The sequence below is a fragment of the Leptinotarsa decemlineata genome, unplaced genomic scaffold, assembly GCF_025532065.1.
Source record: "Leptinotarsa decemlineata unplaced genomic scaffold, Ldec_3_MD MMD2_tig00026330_RagTag_RagTag, whole genome shotgun sequence".
NCBI classification, from domain to species: Eukaryota; Metazoa; Arthropoda; class Insecta; order Coleoptera; family Chrysomelidae; genus Leptinotarsa; species Leptinotarsa decemlineata.
The window spans coordinates 6,792,009-6,810,128 of record NW_027412690.1 but is presented as its reverse complement, the minus strand read 5'-3'; the positions used below and the strand labels follow the sequence as shown (position 1 = coordinate 6,810,128).

The 18,120-nt window shown below is 35.7% G+C and overlaps 1 protein-coding gene across 3 annotated transcripts in view; it reads right to left on the bottom strand.

Annotated features, from left to right (window-relative positions):
- LOC111507622 (acyl-CoA Delta-9 desaturase) overlaps positions 1–18,120 on the bottom strand; it is an 85,985-nt gene that overhangs the window by 23,985 nt on the left and 43,880 nt on the right. For all 3 annotated transcript variants that reach the window (XM_074183057.1, XM_074183056.1, XM_074183058.1), the window contains exon 2: positions 17,698–17,970. In XM_074183057.1, the coding sequence (XP_074039158.1) occupies positions 17,698–17,968 (271 nt within the window). In that variant the 5' untranslated portion in view covers positions 17,969–17,970. The remainder of the gene's footprint in view (positions 1–17,697; positions 17,971–18,120) is intronic.

The following is an 18,120-nucleotide window of genomic DNA, read 5'->3' as shown; positions in this document are numbered from 1 at the left end:
TCAGTTATTTGATAATATTGAGGTACTAACACGGAAATCTGGATAAGTTGTTGTATTTTAATATTTTGTTTCAATTGTAGAGTGTTCGTTCTAATATATTTATCTTGTCTTTTTAAACATGAGTTTGTCACGAAGGAAGTGCAAATTATAGTAGTGATTTATTCTGTTATATTTGTGGTATTTATATATCAAAAAAACAAAAAAGAAATATCACAGACTTTGTTAAGGAAACTTATGCTGAATATTTCGGTCTTCAAATGGACAAATTAGATAAATCATGGGTTCCTAATAAAGTTTGTAAGTCTTGCGTTGACTTTGCGGTTGTGGAAAAAAAGGGAACGTTCTAGATTAGACTTTGGTATTCCTATGATCTGGATGGAGCCTAAGAATAATTTCGATGATTGTTACTTTTGCGTAGTAGATGCTAAAGGTTTTAATCGAAATCAAACGTGGAGTTATCCAGACTTACAGTCTACAAAATGTCCTGTTTTACACAGTGAAAATCTCCCTCGGCCTATTTATGTTTCAAAAGTGATTCGCATGCCCTCAGAAACAATGATGTTGCCAAATTCACAGAAATCAAATCATTCTACCAGTGGAAGTGAATGGGAGGGGGGAAACATCTACGCCAAAGTTGTTTTCTCAAAATGAACTCAGTGATTTAATACGTGATCTAAATTTATCGAAACAAGGATCAGAACTGTTAGCTTCAAGATTGAAAGGAAAAAATTTATTGGCACCGACAGTTACAATTACAACGTACAGAACGCGAGAAAGTGAGCTATTACAATTTTTTGATGAAAATGAAGGATTGGTATACTGTAATAATATTGCGAAGCTGCTTCTGGACATGGCTTTGAAAGAATACAATCCTACTGAGTGGCGTCTTTTTATTGATAGCTGTAAAAGAAGTTTAAAATGCGTCTTACTGCATAATGGAAATAAATTTGCAACAATTCCAATTGCTCATTCTACAAAACTCAAAGAAGAATATGAAAATGTCAAATTAGTTTTAGAAAAAATCAATTACTCGGAGCATCAATGGTCGATCTGTGTGGATTTAAAAATGGTTAATTTTTTACTTAGTCAACAAAGTGGATACACGAAATACCCTTCATTTGTATGTGGGACAGTAGAGCAAAGCAATGTCATTGGGAACAAGATGTTTGGCCTGAAAGAAATTCTTTAACTGTCGGTAAAGCTAATGTGATAAGAGAGCCGTTGGTGAGCAGAGACAAAATTATACTTCCACCATTGCATATTAAGTTAGGAATGATAAAGCAATTTGTAAAAGCTCTGGACAAGGAAGGAGATTGTTTTAAATATATTTGTAGAAAATTTCCAAAACTTAGTATGGAAAAGTTGAAAGGTGGAATATTTGATGGTCCTCAAATACGGCAATTGATGAAAGATACTGATTTTATTAAAGTTATGACTGTTTCGGAAAGTAAAGCTTATGTGAATAAGCTAATGCATGTTACACACTTACAAGACCCTGTTTAGCGATTGTGTCTTTAAGCTGTAAAATGGCAAAATAAGCTTTATTAAGCAGCTTGCAGACGTGGTCAATGTGTGGTTCCCATGTTAACTTGCTGTCTATAAAGGTGCCAAGGAACTTAGTTGTTTCAGATAGAGCAAAATTACAGCCAGGTGTTAATAGCCTCCTAAGGTTAAAGTTCATAAAAACCGTTTTCTCATGGTTTAAAATAAGTTTATTTCTTTGACACCACGCATACACTTCGTCAAGCGTTACCTGAGTTTTGTGGTAAAGTTCCTCCTCAGTAACACCCGACACAGAACAGTGGTATCGTCAGCATACAAAGTGGTGGCACCATATTGAATATGATTTGGTAAATCATTAACATAAATTAAAAAGAGTAGTGGGCCTAAAACAGAGCCTTGTGGAACACCGAGAGTTACGTCATGCATGTCTGATTGGCATTCATTACATTGTACAATTAGTTTTCTATTTTCCATGTAGGAATTGATATAGCTTAGGAGACATCCTCTTATTCCGATATTATATAATTTTTTAGACAGTATGTTCCTGTCCACTGAATCAAAAGCTTTCGATAGTTCAAAAAATAGAGTTAAAACATATTTGCCATCATCTAGCTCTTTATATACATTTTTGAAAAAATGTGCGGATGCTGTCTCTATTGATTTTGATGGCCTAAATCCATGTTGACAATCTGTAAAAATTTTGTTCCCTTCAATATATGCTAAAATGCGGCAGTAGAGAATTTTTTCTATAATTTTTGAAAATGCACTTAGCAAGGATATTTGTCTATAATTGTCTACTTCACTCATGCAGCCCTTTTTGAAAATAGGGATTGAACAAGCTATTTTGAGAAGATCAGGAAACTCTCCGCTAAGAAATGACTGATTTATGAGGTGCAGCAGTGGGTCTATGATGTTATTGCAAATATTTTTTATGATGTGAGTAGTGAAACCGCCCAAACCAGCCGACTTTTTATTTTTAAGATTGCTTATAACAGTTGCTAATTCATTTTTACTCACTGGATAAAATAATATGGAATTTATCCTATGTTCAGACAAAGTACAGGGCAAAGATAAGTTATATCCGAAATTTTCGGCGATATGATCAGGCACAACGCTAGAAAAATAGGAAGCAAAGCAATTTGACACTTCTAAGGTTCAGTCTGAAGTAGGTTTAATGACACCATTAACCCAAATCCGACGAATAATGGACATAAACGTTTTTTCCCTGGCCCCGTCAATTGTAATATAAATGAAGTAAGGTAAGGCAAATGGAAACAGCAGAATTGAAATCATAACCAAATCACGAAAGTCAAGTCCTTCGGTTATATTTCCTCATACTGAAATACAATGGTTCCAACAAGCAAGGAAAATAATTTAACGTTAACTTCAACAACTGATTTTGAAACCAGAACTCTCATTCTAAATTGTTTCCGCCTTGTACCAGGCAAAATTCTCGTAGTCATGCGAAATTAGGTATAACACAGAGAAATTTCAAATCCCTATTTGTATTTTCACGCTCGAAAACCCACATCTGTAAAACACTTCATTATCTAAACCACACATTTCAAAATAAATGACAGGAAACATGCTCTACCGTTCTTTTCCAGCAATTAGATTTAATTTCTATACAAATATTCATTGTGTTTATCTGATTTTAAGCATTTTTAGGTTAGCGCTTCAGTAGGCAAAACAAACAGAGGGTACTTTGTAAAGTTTTCTCTCTTTCATAACAACGCATGTGCTTAGAAAACATCGATGAAAATAATTGACCTCTTTCTCTAATAAAGTAGCTTTTTCCGAGTGAATTAAGTACCAAAATTTCATTCTGATATTTATATACACTGCATAATCACAATTGAGACTTTCTAATTAGGTACTCACTCTCAATTTACCTAAAACATTTACAACTTTTATGTACCTACAGCTCATGTACAGCTTCAATTATATTATCTAAGGCATTTACAGGGTGAGTCAACAAGATTCTCTCGGTCCATTGCTATCATTGCTGTCCATTGCTCGGTCCATTCCAACTGCTCAATTTAATTTGCAACCATATCGTGCAAAGCTTATTGTTAAATCATCTAAAAATGGAATTTCTAAAAGGTGATGCTCGACTGTATTGCCAAACATGCGCCAAACTTACTGACTGTTATAAGGTAAGTATAGCTGAGGCACCAGTGAATCTAATATAACACTGATGATCTTCAAACATGACTTAACCTCTGACGGAAGCACCAAACTCTTACGAAGGTTCGAAATAGATGAACACTTCAATCTAGTAGGCTACTATTATAATCTGCATGCAGTCATTGTTTACTGTGGTTCTGGCGTTGAATCCGGTCATTATTAGGCATTGGTCAAAGACGAAACGAACTGGTTTAAGTTTGAGGATGGTCGTGTCACGATGTGTTCTGGCGATGTATTGAATTTATTGGAGCCTCTGGAGACACCCTACATTTTATTTTATGAAATTGAAGACATTGGCAGATAAAGATCTTCAGATAATGTGGTGCTGCAGGTTTTTCCGGGTTTTCCTGCAGCTGAAAAAGCAAATGTGCCACTAGAATCAATGAAGTCGCCCCGGAGCGTCAATTAATTTTTGTTTCTTGTTTTATAATTTCATGATTTGTATTTTATTAAAAGACAAAAATGTTTATTGAAAATACTTACTTTCAAAATTATTTTCTCGCATAGCGGGTGACTCAGCCAAGCGTGGTCAACCAAAAATATATTTTATTAATTAGAACACCTGGTATATAAATACGTCATTCGATTCCATATTTTTTTAGCTTTCTAAGGAAATTTTGTTTTCGAATTTTCATTGCGGCATTGCCACAGTGGAGTCCTATTGTGAGGAAATCGACGAAATGTACCGAACATTGCGTCAGCAGCTGCGGTCTGATTTTTGAACGTCGACGTTATGCCTCACCCACTCGCTAACCAACTACCATCTTTTCGAGAACTTTGATGAATTTATCACCGGTAGAACCTTCGCCAATCAGGACCAGACAAAAAACAGCCTCCGTCGACTTCAACGAATCCCGAGCACATCATTTTTATGCTGACGGAATAATCGACTTGTGTTACGTGACGGAATCAATCTTTTTGTCACCTACTGCAGATGAAATATTTGATACTACGAGTAACATTCAACGACGGTCTACAAGCTCGGATTTCGATCTCTCTAATAGTAACTCAAGATCGAGCCGATTCTTACTGAAATGGATAAATATGCCACACGGGTTAATAATATCACTATAGTAGAGCACTATATAAAAAATAGCAAGTGTTCGTATTTACAATACAATAGTTGGGTTGTATTGAAAAAAGAATTTGACTAATATCTATACAAAATTTCGGAGTTGCTTTGTGTCACAGTAGAATTTAATAGAATGGATGCCTAGGCATCACTTTTTTCTATGAGAAATTCTCTTGGAATTCAACTGGGCTATTTGATGTCAATTTGGATTCCAATATGATATTGGAATGGTATAAGCAGCTTCTCAGAAACTCAAACTACTAGTTCAACTAGAATGTTCAACTTTCAATGACTTATAGAGTTCAAATTAGCCATCCATTGGAAAACTGCTCACATTATGGAAAGAAAAAATAGCAATGGGAGCTTTCCGTCTGATGGCGTGTTGGCTCTCCTTGTTTATCTTTCACTACCTGAACCACTGTGCAAGCTGTTTTTGGCGAGTGCATTGGCTTGGGATGAGGGGGTTGAGCAAACCGACCATCAATTGCCTGCTTCCACGTAGCCCCACTGGATATGGGAATGACAGAATCACTTGTGGTTCTGTTATTCGCTAAGTGAGAGGCATCACAACGATGGCTCAATCCTAAGGTGTGTGTATCCGTGCCGAGAGGATGAATGACAATGAGCCTATCAGCTGTCTCTACGGAACCTTCGAGATACCGGGCGCCCTCTCGTCGTAGCATCGCCTTGTCACGGTAATGCGGGGCTCTGCCGTGATTGACCTTCTTTTCCTAGCTACTCGTGGGACTTTTATGGACAGAGTAAACTTGAAAATTCTTAATGAAGAAACGAGAATTGAAACTTTCTATGTTTTTTACCACTTTTATTTGTTACTAACGTTACTGCAGTTTCGTCCTATACGGACATTTTCAGACTTATACAATGAACTTATAAAATAAACAGTAACGTTAGTTACAAATAAAAGTGGTGAAAAACATGGAAAGTTACATTTCTCTTTTCTTCGTTATGATTTCCTACCACGTAGTAACGGCTACATCCATCAATTTATTGAAAATTCTTTCTAACGCTGAATCTATAAAGGAGATGGATGTCGAGCTTATAACTCCAACTGACCTCTCTGTGAATTTAGATCAGGAGCGAGTCTACAAAGGAGATGGATGTCGAGTTTACGACTCCAACTGACCTCCCTGTAAATGTAGATCAGGAGCGAGCGCTTCTCAACTCTCCAACTCCTAATCCAATAACTGAACATAGGAAAGAAGGTTTGGTGGTGCAGCCAGGAAACGACTGACTCGTCTCCTCAAGAGCGGGGTACCTTATGAAACTGCCTTGCACCAAATTCTTGAGAGGCGTACGCAGAATCTGTCTCAGGTGGAGGAACAAACCTCCCATGAGCAGGTTAACAAACGTTTGACTATCCGACTACCTCATTAATGATCAAACAGCAGAGCATATACTTTGTGCCTGCCCCGCTGGGGACCGAATCGGGTTTTTGGAGTTCAGCAGAGCCGTACTCTTACCAAGCAAATCGGCTTCAATAAGAAGCCGATTGGTTTGGTAAGGAGAAGTAAGGAGTGAGAAGTAAGAAGTTTATTTGGTCGAGTGTGAATAGATGTGAGCTACAATAAACCCTAACCTATCCGTCTGATTGATGGCAAATATTCGAGCACTTTTGATAGCTTGGAACATCTTAGAAAGTCTGGTATTTCTAAAATGAATTCTATTACGAGATGTGTTCGATTGTCGACAATTTTCTTATTTGAATCTAAAGACACTGGTTCAAACGAAAATAAGCCAAGTGACGGCAAATTTGGATGAAATCTCTTGTTGATTTAAATGAATGCTTCGAACATAGTTCTCATTATTATATGGATGCAGATGGTCATCAGTTTGAATTTTCAAATAACTAGGTAACAACAAGTGAACATTTAACCAAATTCCAACTTTCAAATGTAAAGTAATGGACGATTCCCTGCTTTTGGTTTAGTTTCCACCCTGTTTGGATAGACAACTGTAAGGTTTCAATTCAATATAATTACTCTTTCAGAAAATTTCACAGATTTTATCAGTGACTTAACATTCATTCGTGTTCATTCTTTCACCTTTGTGATTCCGTAGAATCCACTCAAAAACCTCTCTATTGAAATTTTGACCGAACTAGTGCAAACGCTTGATGAAATAACGTCGGCGTCGTATCATATCTAGGGCGTCGGCCTTCGGCGTCGCAAGGGCAGCGGACGCCCGTTCAAACTGATTAAAGAGCTTTTCTGGCGCCACGACAAATTATATCAAGACCTTACAGAATGTTTGTGATTTGAGGATGAAATGAGTACAGAAACGGTGATAGCAGAGTAGAAAAATTTCATTTTTCGCTGTGAAGCTTTGTTCAAGAGTGAAAAAAATGTTTGAAAATTCAGAAACACATATTTAAATCAGTCTAGCACCACTGACTTATTGAAGGTCGAAACAGTGCTGTCTAGTGATGAGTCATCAATATTTTAATAATAACAACCATAATAATATAAGCGCAACCTCTGGATCGATTACCGCAAGGCATTTGATACAACATCGCATGAGCTCATCTTGCATTTGCTCAAATGCCTTGCGGTACTCGACAAAATAGTGAGATGTATTGAACAACTGATACCACTCTGGCGAACTCGCTTCATCATAACATCTGGTCAAGCTATAGTCCGAACAGGGTGGGTCAGAAGGGGTGTATTTCAGCGGGATTCTTCCAGTCCTCTTCTCCACTGCACCCCACTATTTCCATTATCGGGGAAGAACAAAGTTGCTGCAACAGATATGCTTGCCGTTCCAATCTTACTCTACTCGTTTGGAGTAGTGAAGTGGACTCGGGAGGAACTGTATCAACTCGACGTAAAGACCCGAAAAATTATGCATCTCTATAGTAGTTTGCATCCCAAATCGTCCGTTCCACGGTTGTACTTCCCCCGACAACAACGAGGCCTTGGACTTTTGAGTTTGGAGTGTCTACATGACAGAAGGGTATGGATGCAGCCTGTAAAGTCGTCAGGAGTTCGGATTCCTGCTTTCTCATGGTCCGTGACCATGAGAAAGCAGGAATTGGAGCATTTCTCTTTAGGGCAGCTGCTCGAGCAGCTGATGAACACGGTTAATTTTCGACACTGAACGAGGTGATCATAATCCTGTCACCGAGTTGAAACCCGTTCAGCAAAAAGCTCACATAGAAGCCGCAGAGATTACCTCACTTCTGCGAAAACGCGTGGATAAGCCAATGCATGGGGGTCTTCTTCAATAACATTGGAGACCTTGGCTTATCAAAGAGCCTGACTTTCGCTAATAATAATAATTGGTTTTATTCATCGACAAGAGTAATAATGTGCAGAAGCAAAAAATCGATGAAAGGCGAAGTTCAGCTTGGGCTGTTTTTCAACTAAACCTAGTTGAAAGGACACAAATTCACACAGACATTCAAATAGTTAAGAGAATATTTGAAAGGTATATAAAATATTGAATAATAAAATAATAGACCGAAAACAAGAGGAAAACTGCATAAAAATATCACGAAAGAGAGCAATGACGATATCCAATCGAACTATCCAGCTAATTTCAAGTGAAGTTTCAGTTTCTTCTTGAAGTTATATAACGTGTAGTGTCTGAACTCACTGGGAAGTACACTATAGAGGATAACTGAATTATATAATAAATATAATAAATTGAATACAATCCTATATGATAAACAGAGAAATGGTTGCAATCTGCGATGGAACGACATCTGAGTCAAAGACGGTAAAACTCGGGGTGCCACAGGGCTCTGTTCTAGGACCTCTACTGTTTCTTCTCTATGTCAATGATCTTCCTCAACATATAAAGGAAGGCTACATCACAATGTTTGCTGAACAACTCATCAGCAAATCTGAACATATTATTGATCAGTTCAGTACCTGGTGCCAAAGAAATAAGCTCATTCTCAATACTTCTGAATCGATCAGTGTTAACTTCCACTTCAGAAGAAATATTCCAACTGATCGACACTCTAACTATGATATTAAAAATTCTGAAGAAATAAAATTTTTAGGGACCTACTTAGACGCCAATCTAAATTGGGATAGGCAGGTGGACTATATATGTGCTAAGTTAACTAGAGCATATTATGCCATAAAACAGCTGAAATCCTGTTTAGATGAAACTGGCTCACTCAGCATATATTATGCCATGGCCTACCCTCATATAAGTCTGAATATTATGGCTTGGGGCAGAGCAAGGGATTTTTCCAGAGTCTTCATAGAAACGCATCATAAGGCTAATCTTTAATATGGATTTCCGGGATAGCTGCCGGCCCGTTTTTATAGACAAAAAAATATTGACAGCCCCCTCCATCTTCATTCTTGAATGTATTTCATTTGTTAGGCAAAACCATAAATTATATGATAAGACTGCTTCAGATCACGGTCATAATACAAGAAATCGTGATGTTCTAAAAATCCCACAGCATCTCATGACAAGCTGTAAAAAATATATTCAAATTTCTTATCCATTTCTGAAGATAAGTATTATTTCTTAATATTTGTTTGATAGGCAAAATTGTTAAATACGACAAGTTACTGATAAATAGAAGATTATTCTTTGTGAAAAATACTTTGATTTTCACGCAGTAACTTATCGGGGTAACTTAAAAGTTTGCCCTTCTACACTTGTATAAAATTCTCCATTCTAATTGTTATATTTTTCAGATTATGGAAGGTAACAAATACCCAAAAAAGGTCGATGAAAAACTGAATCATCACCAAGTCGTACATCGACCAGACCTTCAATTTCAGTCCTTTTCGTTTCGTATAATACAAAAGTTGGGATTTACTCGTGTTCCGTTTCAGATTGTGAGTGGCTGACATGTGCGTGCGTGAGATTGTCAAAATTGTGACTGACAGCTTCTTGCCAGTTATTTTTACTGAATAAGTAATATAACTGAGTGTCATCTACATAATGATGTATACGACAGTTATTTAATTATTATTTATTAATTTGATTTTTGGTTCTGGTTCAGACTAACCAGAGCTGCACAACTGGATTACTTGTTTCGAAAGAATTATTTTTTTTCGTGTAATTCAATGTTTATATGAAAGTAGCTGTTTCAGGAGGACTTTCTTTCAGTTTGTGTCTGAAAGTTACTTCTTTGCATGATCTACACATTCATGTATAGAGTTTCAAATTGATTACTTCCTTCCTTTCTTTGGAAGATTCTCTCATCCCTTTTTTTTTGTATCAGATGGAGTAGTAGAAATCCAAAAACTTTCTTTCCCAAAAAAAAAGTAATAATTCATTTTTAGTTTAATGTATAAGTTTGAAAATGTCCTTATACGACGAAACTGCAGTAACGTTAGTTACAAATAAAAGTGGTAAAAACATAGAAAGTTCCAATTCTCTTTTCTCCATTATGATTACCTACCACATCGTAACAGCTACATCCATCGATTCATAGCATACACGCATGCCAGACACGGTCAAAGGCCTTAGAAATATCAAGCGCAACAGCTCTTGATTCTGCATGTTTCTCGATTGCGTTATTCTAAATATGAGTGACACACGATAGAAGGTCGCCTGTTGATCTTTGTTTCCGAAAGCCATATTGATAATCGCTCAAGATGTTGAAGCCTTCTAAATATTTGAGGATTTGGTGGTTTACAACTTTATCCATGATTTTTGATATCACTGGTAGCAAAACGACTGGTTTATAGTTATTTGGTAGAACCCCTTGCTTGCAAAACAGGTTGAAAAGTCTGCAAAATACTGGCGCGAGTTAATTTGCACACTTTTTAAGTAAGATGACGGACACTTCATCAGGGCCAGACACTGTCGAAAAGTAATTTCCAGCCTTGTGGATTTTCCCAGAAAATCGACTGTGGAGTGTCCATGCCTCCATTACAATCAATAGAAGTAGAGTTCCCCAAGTTAGGTCTTTTTCATTTAAAATTTTCTCCTCTTTCAGAATCTCTCATTTTTATTTCTCGAGTATAGATAGTTTTTGGGTTACTAACAAAACATTGAATGCCTTCTTTTCTATCTCAATTCATCAATGACATTCGCAATAGTTCAAGTGCTGTAAAACACTTGAAATTCAATTTTTTACAAGTGATTTTTGAATGACTCGTCATATTTTGATGAGCTCCATGTTTATTGAACAAGAATTGCAGATTTTGAACGAGACTATCATGCACAAACATGAGTCAGTGATATCGTTTACTAGGTATATAAAATAGCCTGATAAACAATCGCTCATGGGTAAACACAGTTATCATGTTCAAACACAAACTTATGATTATATGTAACTATATATGTTACGTGATGTCTCTGGCCAGGTATGCTATTATTCGGGATCAATAATCATCATGCGACGGTATTTTCTTGATGATCGTGATCGCTTCAAAATAAATGATATTATTAACTTCAAATGTATATTTGGATTGAAGTAGATACTTATGCCTTCTGAGTGGAACTCAATTTTTTCAAATGGAATACCCTGTAAATTTCAACATTTTTGAGCTCTACATCCAATTTTAGATTAACTTTGTTCAGATAATACTATTTCTATTTTGAACCGTTTTCGAGATAAACTGTTTCAAACGGAAACTGACGTGGTTTTTTTGCTCGTTTTTTTGAATTCATCACTTATTTTGGATATTCAACATTTTTTTTATACTTAGTAATATTTCTTTTTGTTCCAGTTTTTTTACTGTCTCAGATAAGTCAATTCGAAATTGGTATGTACCTACCTTAGTAAAAGTTACAATTTGTATACATTGAGGTATTGGTCTCTAACATACAAAAGTACACATTAATATTTTTTAATAGTGTGCTTTGGAAAAATAAATAAACCAATTATTTAACGTCAGACTTTCGTTGGTGGTTTTGACTGATTGTTATAGCTACCAATTATAATAGAATAATGTCAAGATTAGGTTACAGTAATGAAGATTTCTTGAATTTATTAATAATTTATGGTAAGTGCAATAGAATTGCAAGTAGAACATGCCGAGTATTTCATGAAAGATATCCACAACTTCCGAAGCCGAATAATAATGTGATAAATCGACTACTAAAAAACTGTAGGTTGAATGGAACCTTCCGTCCAAAAATCATTCGTAAGAAGACTAAAGTGGATGTCACGTAGATATACCCTACGTGACAATTTGTCTAATTCTTAATAAGCATAAATGACATCCCTATAAGTTCTACTGTGTTCAACATTTGAAAGAGACTGATTTACCTCGTAGAGTGGAATTCTTTGAATGATTACTTGTCAAGACTCAAGAGGATGAACATTTCCTTGAAAATATCATATGGACAGATGAGGCCAAGTTCACAAAAAATGAACTTTTCAATAGACACAACAGTCATTATTGGGCGCCAGAAAATCCCCATGTTGTCCGCCAAAGGGGTTTTCAAGAAAGATGACAATTTATTTTGTGCCATAAAGAATGAGTAAATATTTTATATCGAGTTTTATGATGATAATTTGAATGCATCAAAATATGAAGATTTACTGAGGAATGGAATTCAAATGATTTTAAATAATAGACCAGGAAGAGAACGTGTATGGTATCAAATGAATGGTGCTCCACCCCATAATTCTCATTCAGTCAGCGAAGCTTTAACCGAAATCTTCGAAGACAGATGGATTGGTAATAATGGACCTTTTCGTTGGCCTCCTAGAACACCAGATGGCAATCCATTAGATTATTTCGTGTGGGGTTTCATTAAAAATATGGTTTACTCTACTCCAATAACAACAATGGAAGATATGAAATCGAGAGTTACAACTGCTTTCAATAGTTTGACTCCAGACTTGATCAGAAGCGCTACACATGACAATCTTTTGAAGAGATTACATGATTGTTTAAGTAGAGGTGGAGATGTGTTTGAACATATTCTGAAATACACTGACGATTAAATTAACTCATTAATTTATGGGTTTATTATTTTCAGTTCGTGTTTCAGCGTTAATAAAACTATTGTTTGAAGAGAAGTTTCATTCGATGAATCTGTGACTAATTGAGAAACATCAAACGAAATCTGTTTTACAAAAATGAGTGATGAACAAGGAAACCATGTCAATTTCCGTTTGAAACAGTTTATCTCGAAAACGGTTCAAAATAGAAATAGTATTATCTGAACAAAGTTAATCTAAAATTGGATGTAGAGCTCAAAAATGTTGAAATTTACAGGGTGTTCCATTTGAAAAAATTGAGTTCCACTCAGAAGGCATAAGTATCTACTTCAATCCAAATATACATTTGAGATCAAAGTATCTGCATTTTTTGAAGACCCTGTATGAGGCAAATGAAAATATGACTCGGAGTGAAGATTCTCATAGTATCACCTCACTCCATTTCAAATTTGATCGTTTAGGTGCAAGAGAGTTCAAGATTATCAGAATTTATAAAAGTTCATGTTTGGTAAAAAAAAATATCGAAATTAATTTATATCTTCTAAACGGTAATAGATAGGTATAGGGAAATAGTATATGAATTTGTTGAAAAAGTGATAATGAATCATAATATGATATTATTTACGGGGTGTTTCATTCGAAAAATCAAAGAGCCGCTATTTTAGGCGTGTAGGTCATATTGACTTATGCATACTGTGGAATTTTCAGGTTGATCCGTTGAATAGTTTGCCAGAAACGGCTAATTAACGCTCATCATGAAATGCCCTGTATTGCGTTTACTGGTAATTTACCTGTACCTAATACCTGCAATTTTCCGGTTATACCGGTTATACCTACTTCCAAATGATTCGAAAGTAATATATCCACCAATTTTTGTACTCTCAACATTTTTATTCTTCAATTTTCATGAATTTTATGGTAAATGAAAACGTATTATTATTGCCGTTCAATCATATATGAATAGGAAAGCATGAATATATTCAATGGATTCCCAGACCTTCTGATTTCACCCATCGCCAGTGTTCTGGTGATGTTTCGAATTCATTGGAGCCTCTGGAGATACCCTACATTTTGTTATACGAAAGAAAGGACATTGGCAAATCAAGATATTGAGATGATATGGTGCTGCAGGTTTTTCCGGGTTTTCCTTCAGCTGTAAAAGCAAATGCGCCACTGGAATCAATAAAGTCGCCCCGGAGCGTCAATTAATTTTTGTTGTTTCATAATTTCATGATTTGTATCACTTTCTTCTTTAATACAGGGTGGGCCATCGAAAACTTGACATGGAGGTTTGGGGACAGTTTTATCCCCATTTACAGCGTCGTCACTTCAACCCCGGAGCAGAGAGGTGAACAACCCTTGGAATTTCAATAGGAAAATGGGGGTGAGTCTCACATCTTTTGAAAGATCTTGGAATTCTCTAAAGAACGGTGTACATTTTTTTGAATTTGGATGAACCATATTCAATTTAGAGTTGAAGTTACTCACCTTATTCTCATGTTAGCATATGCTCAAAATGGGCACCTCCCGATAATTGTGGTCGTTTTCAATAATATCAGTGAGAAGGGTACTAATAGTATCTTCCAGAAGCTCCAGATACATTTAATTTTTGTGGACGTTGAGTATGCACTTCATCAAAAATGTGAGGATTTGAATCAGCCCAATAGCGAAAACTATGGCGATTAACTGTGCCATTTAGAAAAAAAAAACATTCATCACTGAGGCAAATGTTGAAAACAAAATGTGGATTTTCCACCGCTCGTTCACTAACCAACTCGCAAAACTGCAAGCGTCGATCGAAATCATCTTCATTCAGTTCTTGCGTTAATTTAATCTTGTAAGGATGCATTTTGTGGGATTTTGAAATACGCAGAATGCTAGTTCGTGACACCTCGGAAACAAGTGCTAACTTGCTTGTACTCAAAGTATAGTCAAGCTCAACATGGCCCAGAATTGCCACTTGTGGCGCCTCATTTTGCAATTGAATCGAAAACATACTGTCGCGACACATTCTCCCCATGTTGTTGATTGAACAGTTCAGTGGCTCTCGCAGCACGACGTCTATTTCCATAGTACAGTTCAAGGCAAATTTTCGTTATGTGGACACCCGGCGATTTTGAAAAAATTTTTGACTGTACTTACGTATTTTGATGCGTAGATTACGAATCCGAAAGAAAAAAGCGGCGCTCTCCCTTATTTAAAAAGTTACGACCCTTCAAAGTTCAGAAAAGGGCAACTTTTCAGCCTTCTTTTTCACTAAATAAACTATTTAAAAACACATGCATTTATTCACTAGGTCACCTTTACACCTTATTCGTCCTTCTTTAACACTTTTCACTTCAATAATCAACATTTTTCTTATAAAAATGTTAAAAAATGTACGGAGCTGCTTTTTGGTTACATATCACTGCATTTTACGTTTTTAAGGTTAATGATATGGTTGGTACGACTGATGCAGTCCATATTCCTGAAGTAATTCAAATGTTTTTTTACCTTCATTCTTTAGATCGTAAATTGGTTTTTGGTGGTGTATTACGAATTTGAAATAGTAGGCGACGGCAAATACCAACCGCTTTTTTCTGAAATGTCACTAGTAATTAACCTAAAAATAGAATAATGTCACCAGGAGAAGCATTCATTTTTAAATTAAGTTTTTTATAAGAAAAATGTTGATTATTGAAGTGAAAAGTGTTAAAGAAGGAGGAATAAGGTGTAAAGGTGACCTAGTGAATAAATGCTTGTGTTTTTATATAGTTTATTTAGTGAAAAAGAAGGCTGAAAAGTTGCCCTTTCCTGAACTTTGAAGGGCCGTAACTTTTTAAATAAGGGAGAGCGCCGCTTTTTTCTTTCGGATTCGTAATCTACGCATCAAAATACGTAAGTACAGTCAAAAATTTTTTCAAAATCGCCGGGTGTCCACATAACGAAAATTTACCCAGTTCAATCAACTCAACCCTCTCTGCAGTTGTGTAAACCATTGTTTCTTTAGCAAAACACTTTACGGCACTCCCTACTAGTAATAATGTAAATATCACTTTTAACATAAAAATGAGAAATAGAAACAGCATTTTTAACCACTTCCCAATTGTAATAGTCTAAAACTAAAAAATTGACAAAAAAGTAGCGTAAGAAACAAATGAAAGAGTTCCAAATTCATTCCAACTGAGCAGTGGCGTACAACAATTTGTTGCTATTAACAATATTGAAAAAGTTAATTAACGGAAGAAACTCTTTTAAATACATACAAATTTGAAAAAATGTACACCATGGAACTTCATCTAGCTTTTCCTAATACGACTAATTACCAGTCCGTGCAAAGCTTATTGTTAAATCATCTGAAAATGGAATTTTTAACAGGTGATGATCGACTGTATTGTCAAACATGCACCAAACTAACTGACTGATATAAGGAAACAAGTATAGCTGAGGCTCCAGTCAATCTAATAATAACACTGATGATTTTCAAACAAGACTCAACCTCTAACGGAAGCAAGAAACTCTTTGGAAGGTTCGAAATAGATGAACATTTCAACCTAGCAGACCACTATTATAATATTCATGCAGTCATTGTTCACTGTGGTTCTGGCGTTGAATTTGGTCATTATTACGCCTTGGTCAAAGAAGAAACGGACTGGGATAGTCGTGTCACGAAGTGTTCTGGCGATGCATTGAATTTATTGGAGCCTCTGGAGACACCCTACATTTTGTTTTATAAGAGAGAGGACATTGTTAGATCAAGATCTTCAGATGATGTGGTGCTGCAGGTTTTTCCGGGTTTTCCTGCAGCTGAAAAAGCAAATGCGCCACTGGAATCAGTGAAGTCGCCCCGGAGCGCCAATTGATTTTTATTGTTGTTTTTATTTTATTTGTATCGTTATTTATTGATAATTAGTTTGAGACATATTATATTGTACACCATTGTTTAGAGAATTCCAAGATCTTTCAAACGATGTGCGACTCGCCCCCTATTCCCAATTAAAATTCCAAGGGTTGTTCACCACTCTGCTCCGGGTTGGAAGTGACGACGCTGTAAATGGGAAAAAAATTGTCCCCCTCCCAATAAAAATCGACCTGTCTGAGCGTTTTTTTCGGATTTGCAAGATTAGTACCCACAACCTCCACGTCAAGTTCTCGATGGCCCACCCTGTATAATTTAGATTTGTATTTTGTTTTGACACTTCCTACACAATTTCATTGTCTGAAAGAAAATAAAAATTTATTACTATTGTTATTATTATTATTAGAACACAGTGGACGTCCAAAAAAGGCAGTTACACCAGAAAACTTTAAAAAATCCACAAAATCGTTTTGAATGATCTAAAACTGAAGTTGCGCGAGTTATCTGATATTGTAGGGATATCAAAAGAACGTGTTGGCTTTATATTGCATGATAATTTGACTATGAGTTAAGGCTTATTAACATACTATTTGAAAATCTGGAAAACGTTGCCACGACATGTCAAAAAAATTAAATTTGCCGATTATTTCGTTTTAATTTTTTTCTGACTCTATTTTGGAAATGGTCACAAAAATTTACGGTACATTATGATTCTACATTATTTAAATCAGAAATGGAGAGTTTTTACAATTACTGGAGCAATTACTGGAGCACAATTTTATAGAAGTTAATGAATTTTTTTCAAATAGTTTTCCGTTCAAAATCATCTATTTTTCTTGGATATTTGATTTTAACAAAAGAACTGTTCGGGAGATCTTTGGATCAATCAAAAGGATCGCTTCTTGAACCACTTAAAAAGTTTATCGAGTTCGGCAGTTCAAAAAATAATGATTATTTGTTTGAATATTCTTTATATTTACTCCATTTGATTATTTGGTAATTTATTCGATCAATTGTAGCCTTAATATATTCAAAATGAAATCTGCACCTTTTTTTTGGTACATCTTCTGAGGTAATCGGAATTTTTTTGAGCAATTTTTCTCTATTTTAAACATATTTGTAACACTTATGGTTTCCAGGATTCCCATGATAGACTTTCTTATCTTGACCACTACTGATTTTATTAATAAAAGTCACACAACTCACCAAATAACGTCGTATAAAATTTAGCCGAGACAAGGCATAAAAACAGTCCATATAAACATCCTATATGTAGAAAAAGTTGCACTATAGTATCTGGCCATCGTATTTGAGGTACAAAATCTTCAGTTTTGGTATTTATTTCACTGGCAGTTTCTATTTTTTCTTCATTATTGTTTTTTGTTGTGATTCTTTGGTGAATTGTGGTCCCTATGTTTCCTTCGCTAGTTGCCGGGCACATGTTCCTCGCTGTTTCTTCATCAAATCCCTCAGTCATTTCTAGAAAGTAGAAAGTAGAAACATGTTAGAAACCAAAAACAATATTTTTCACAGTAAGTAAGAGGGCATACTTGAAGAGACTTGCATGGAGTGACACCTATCAGAAAACAACTACTCCCTTGGCTAATACCACGAAGAGCGTTGGATTAC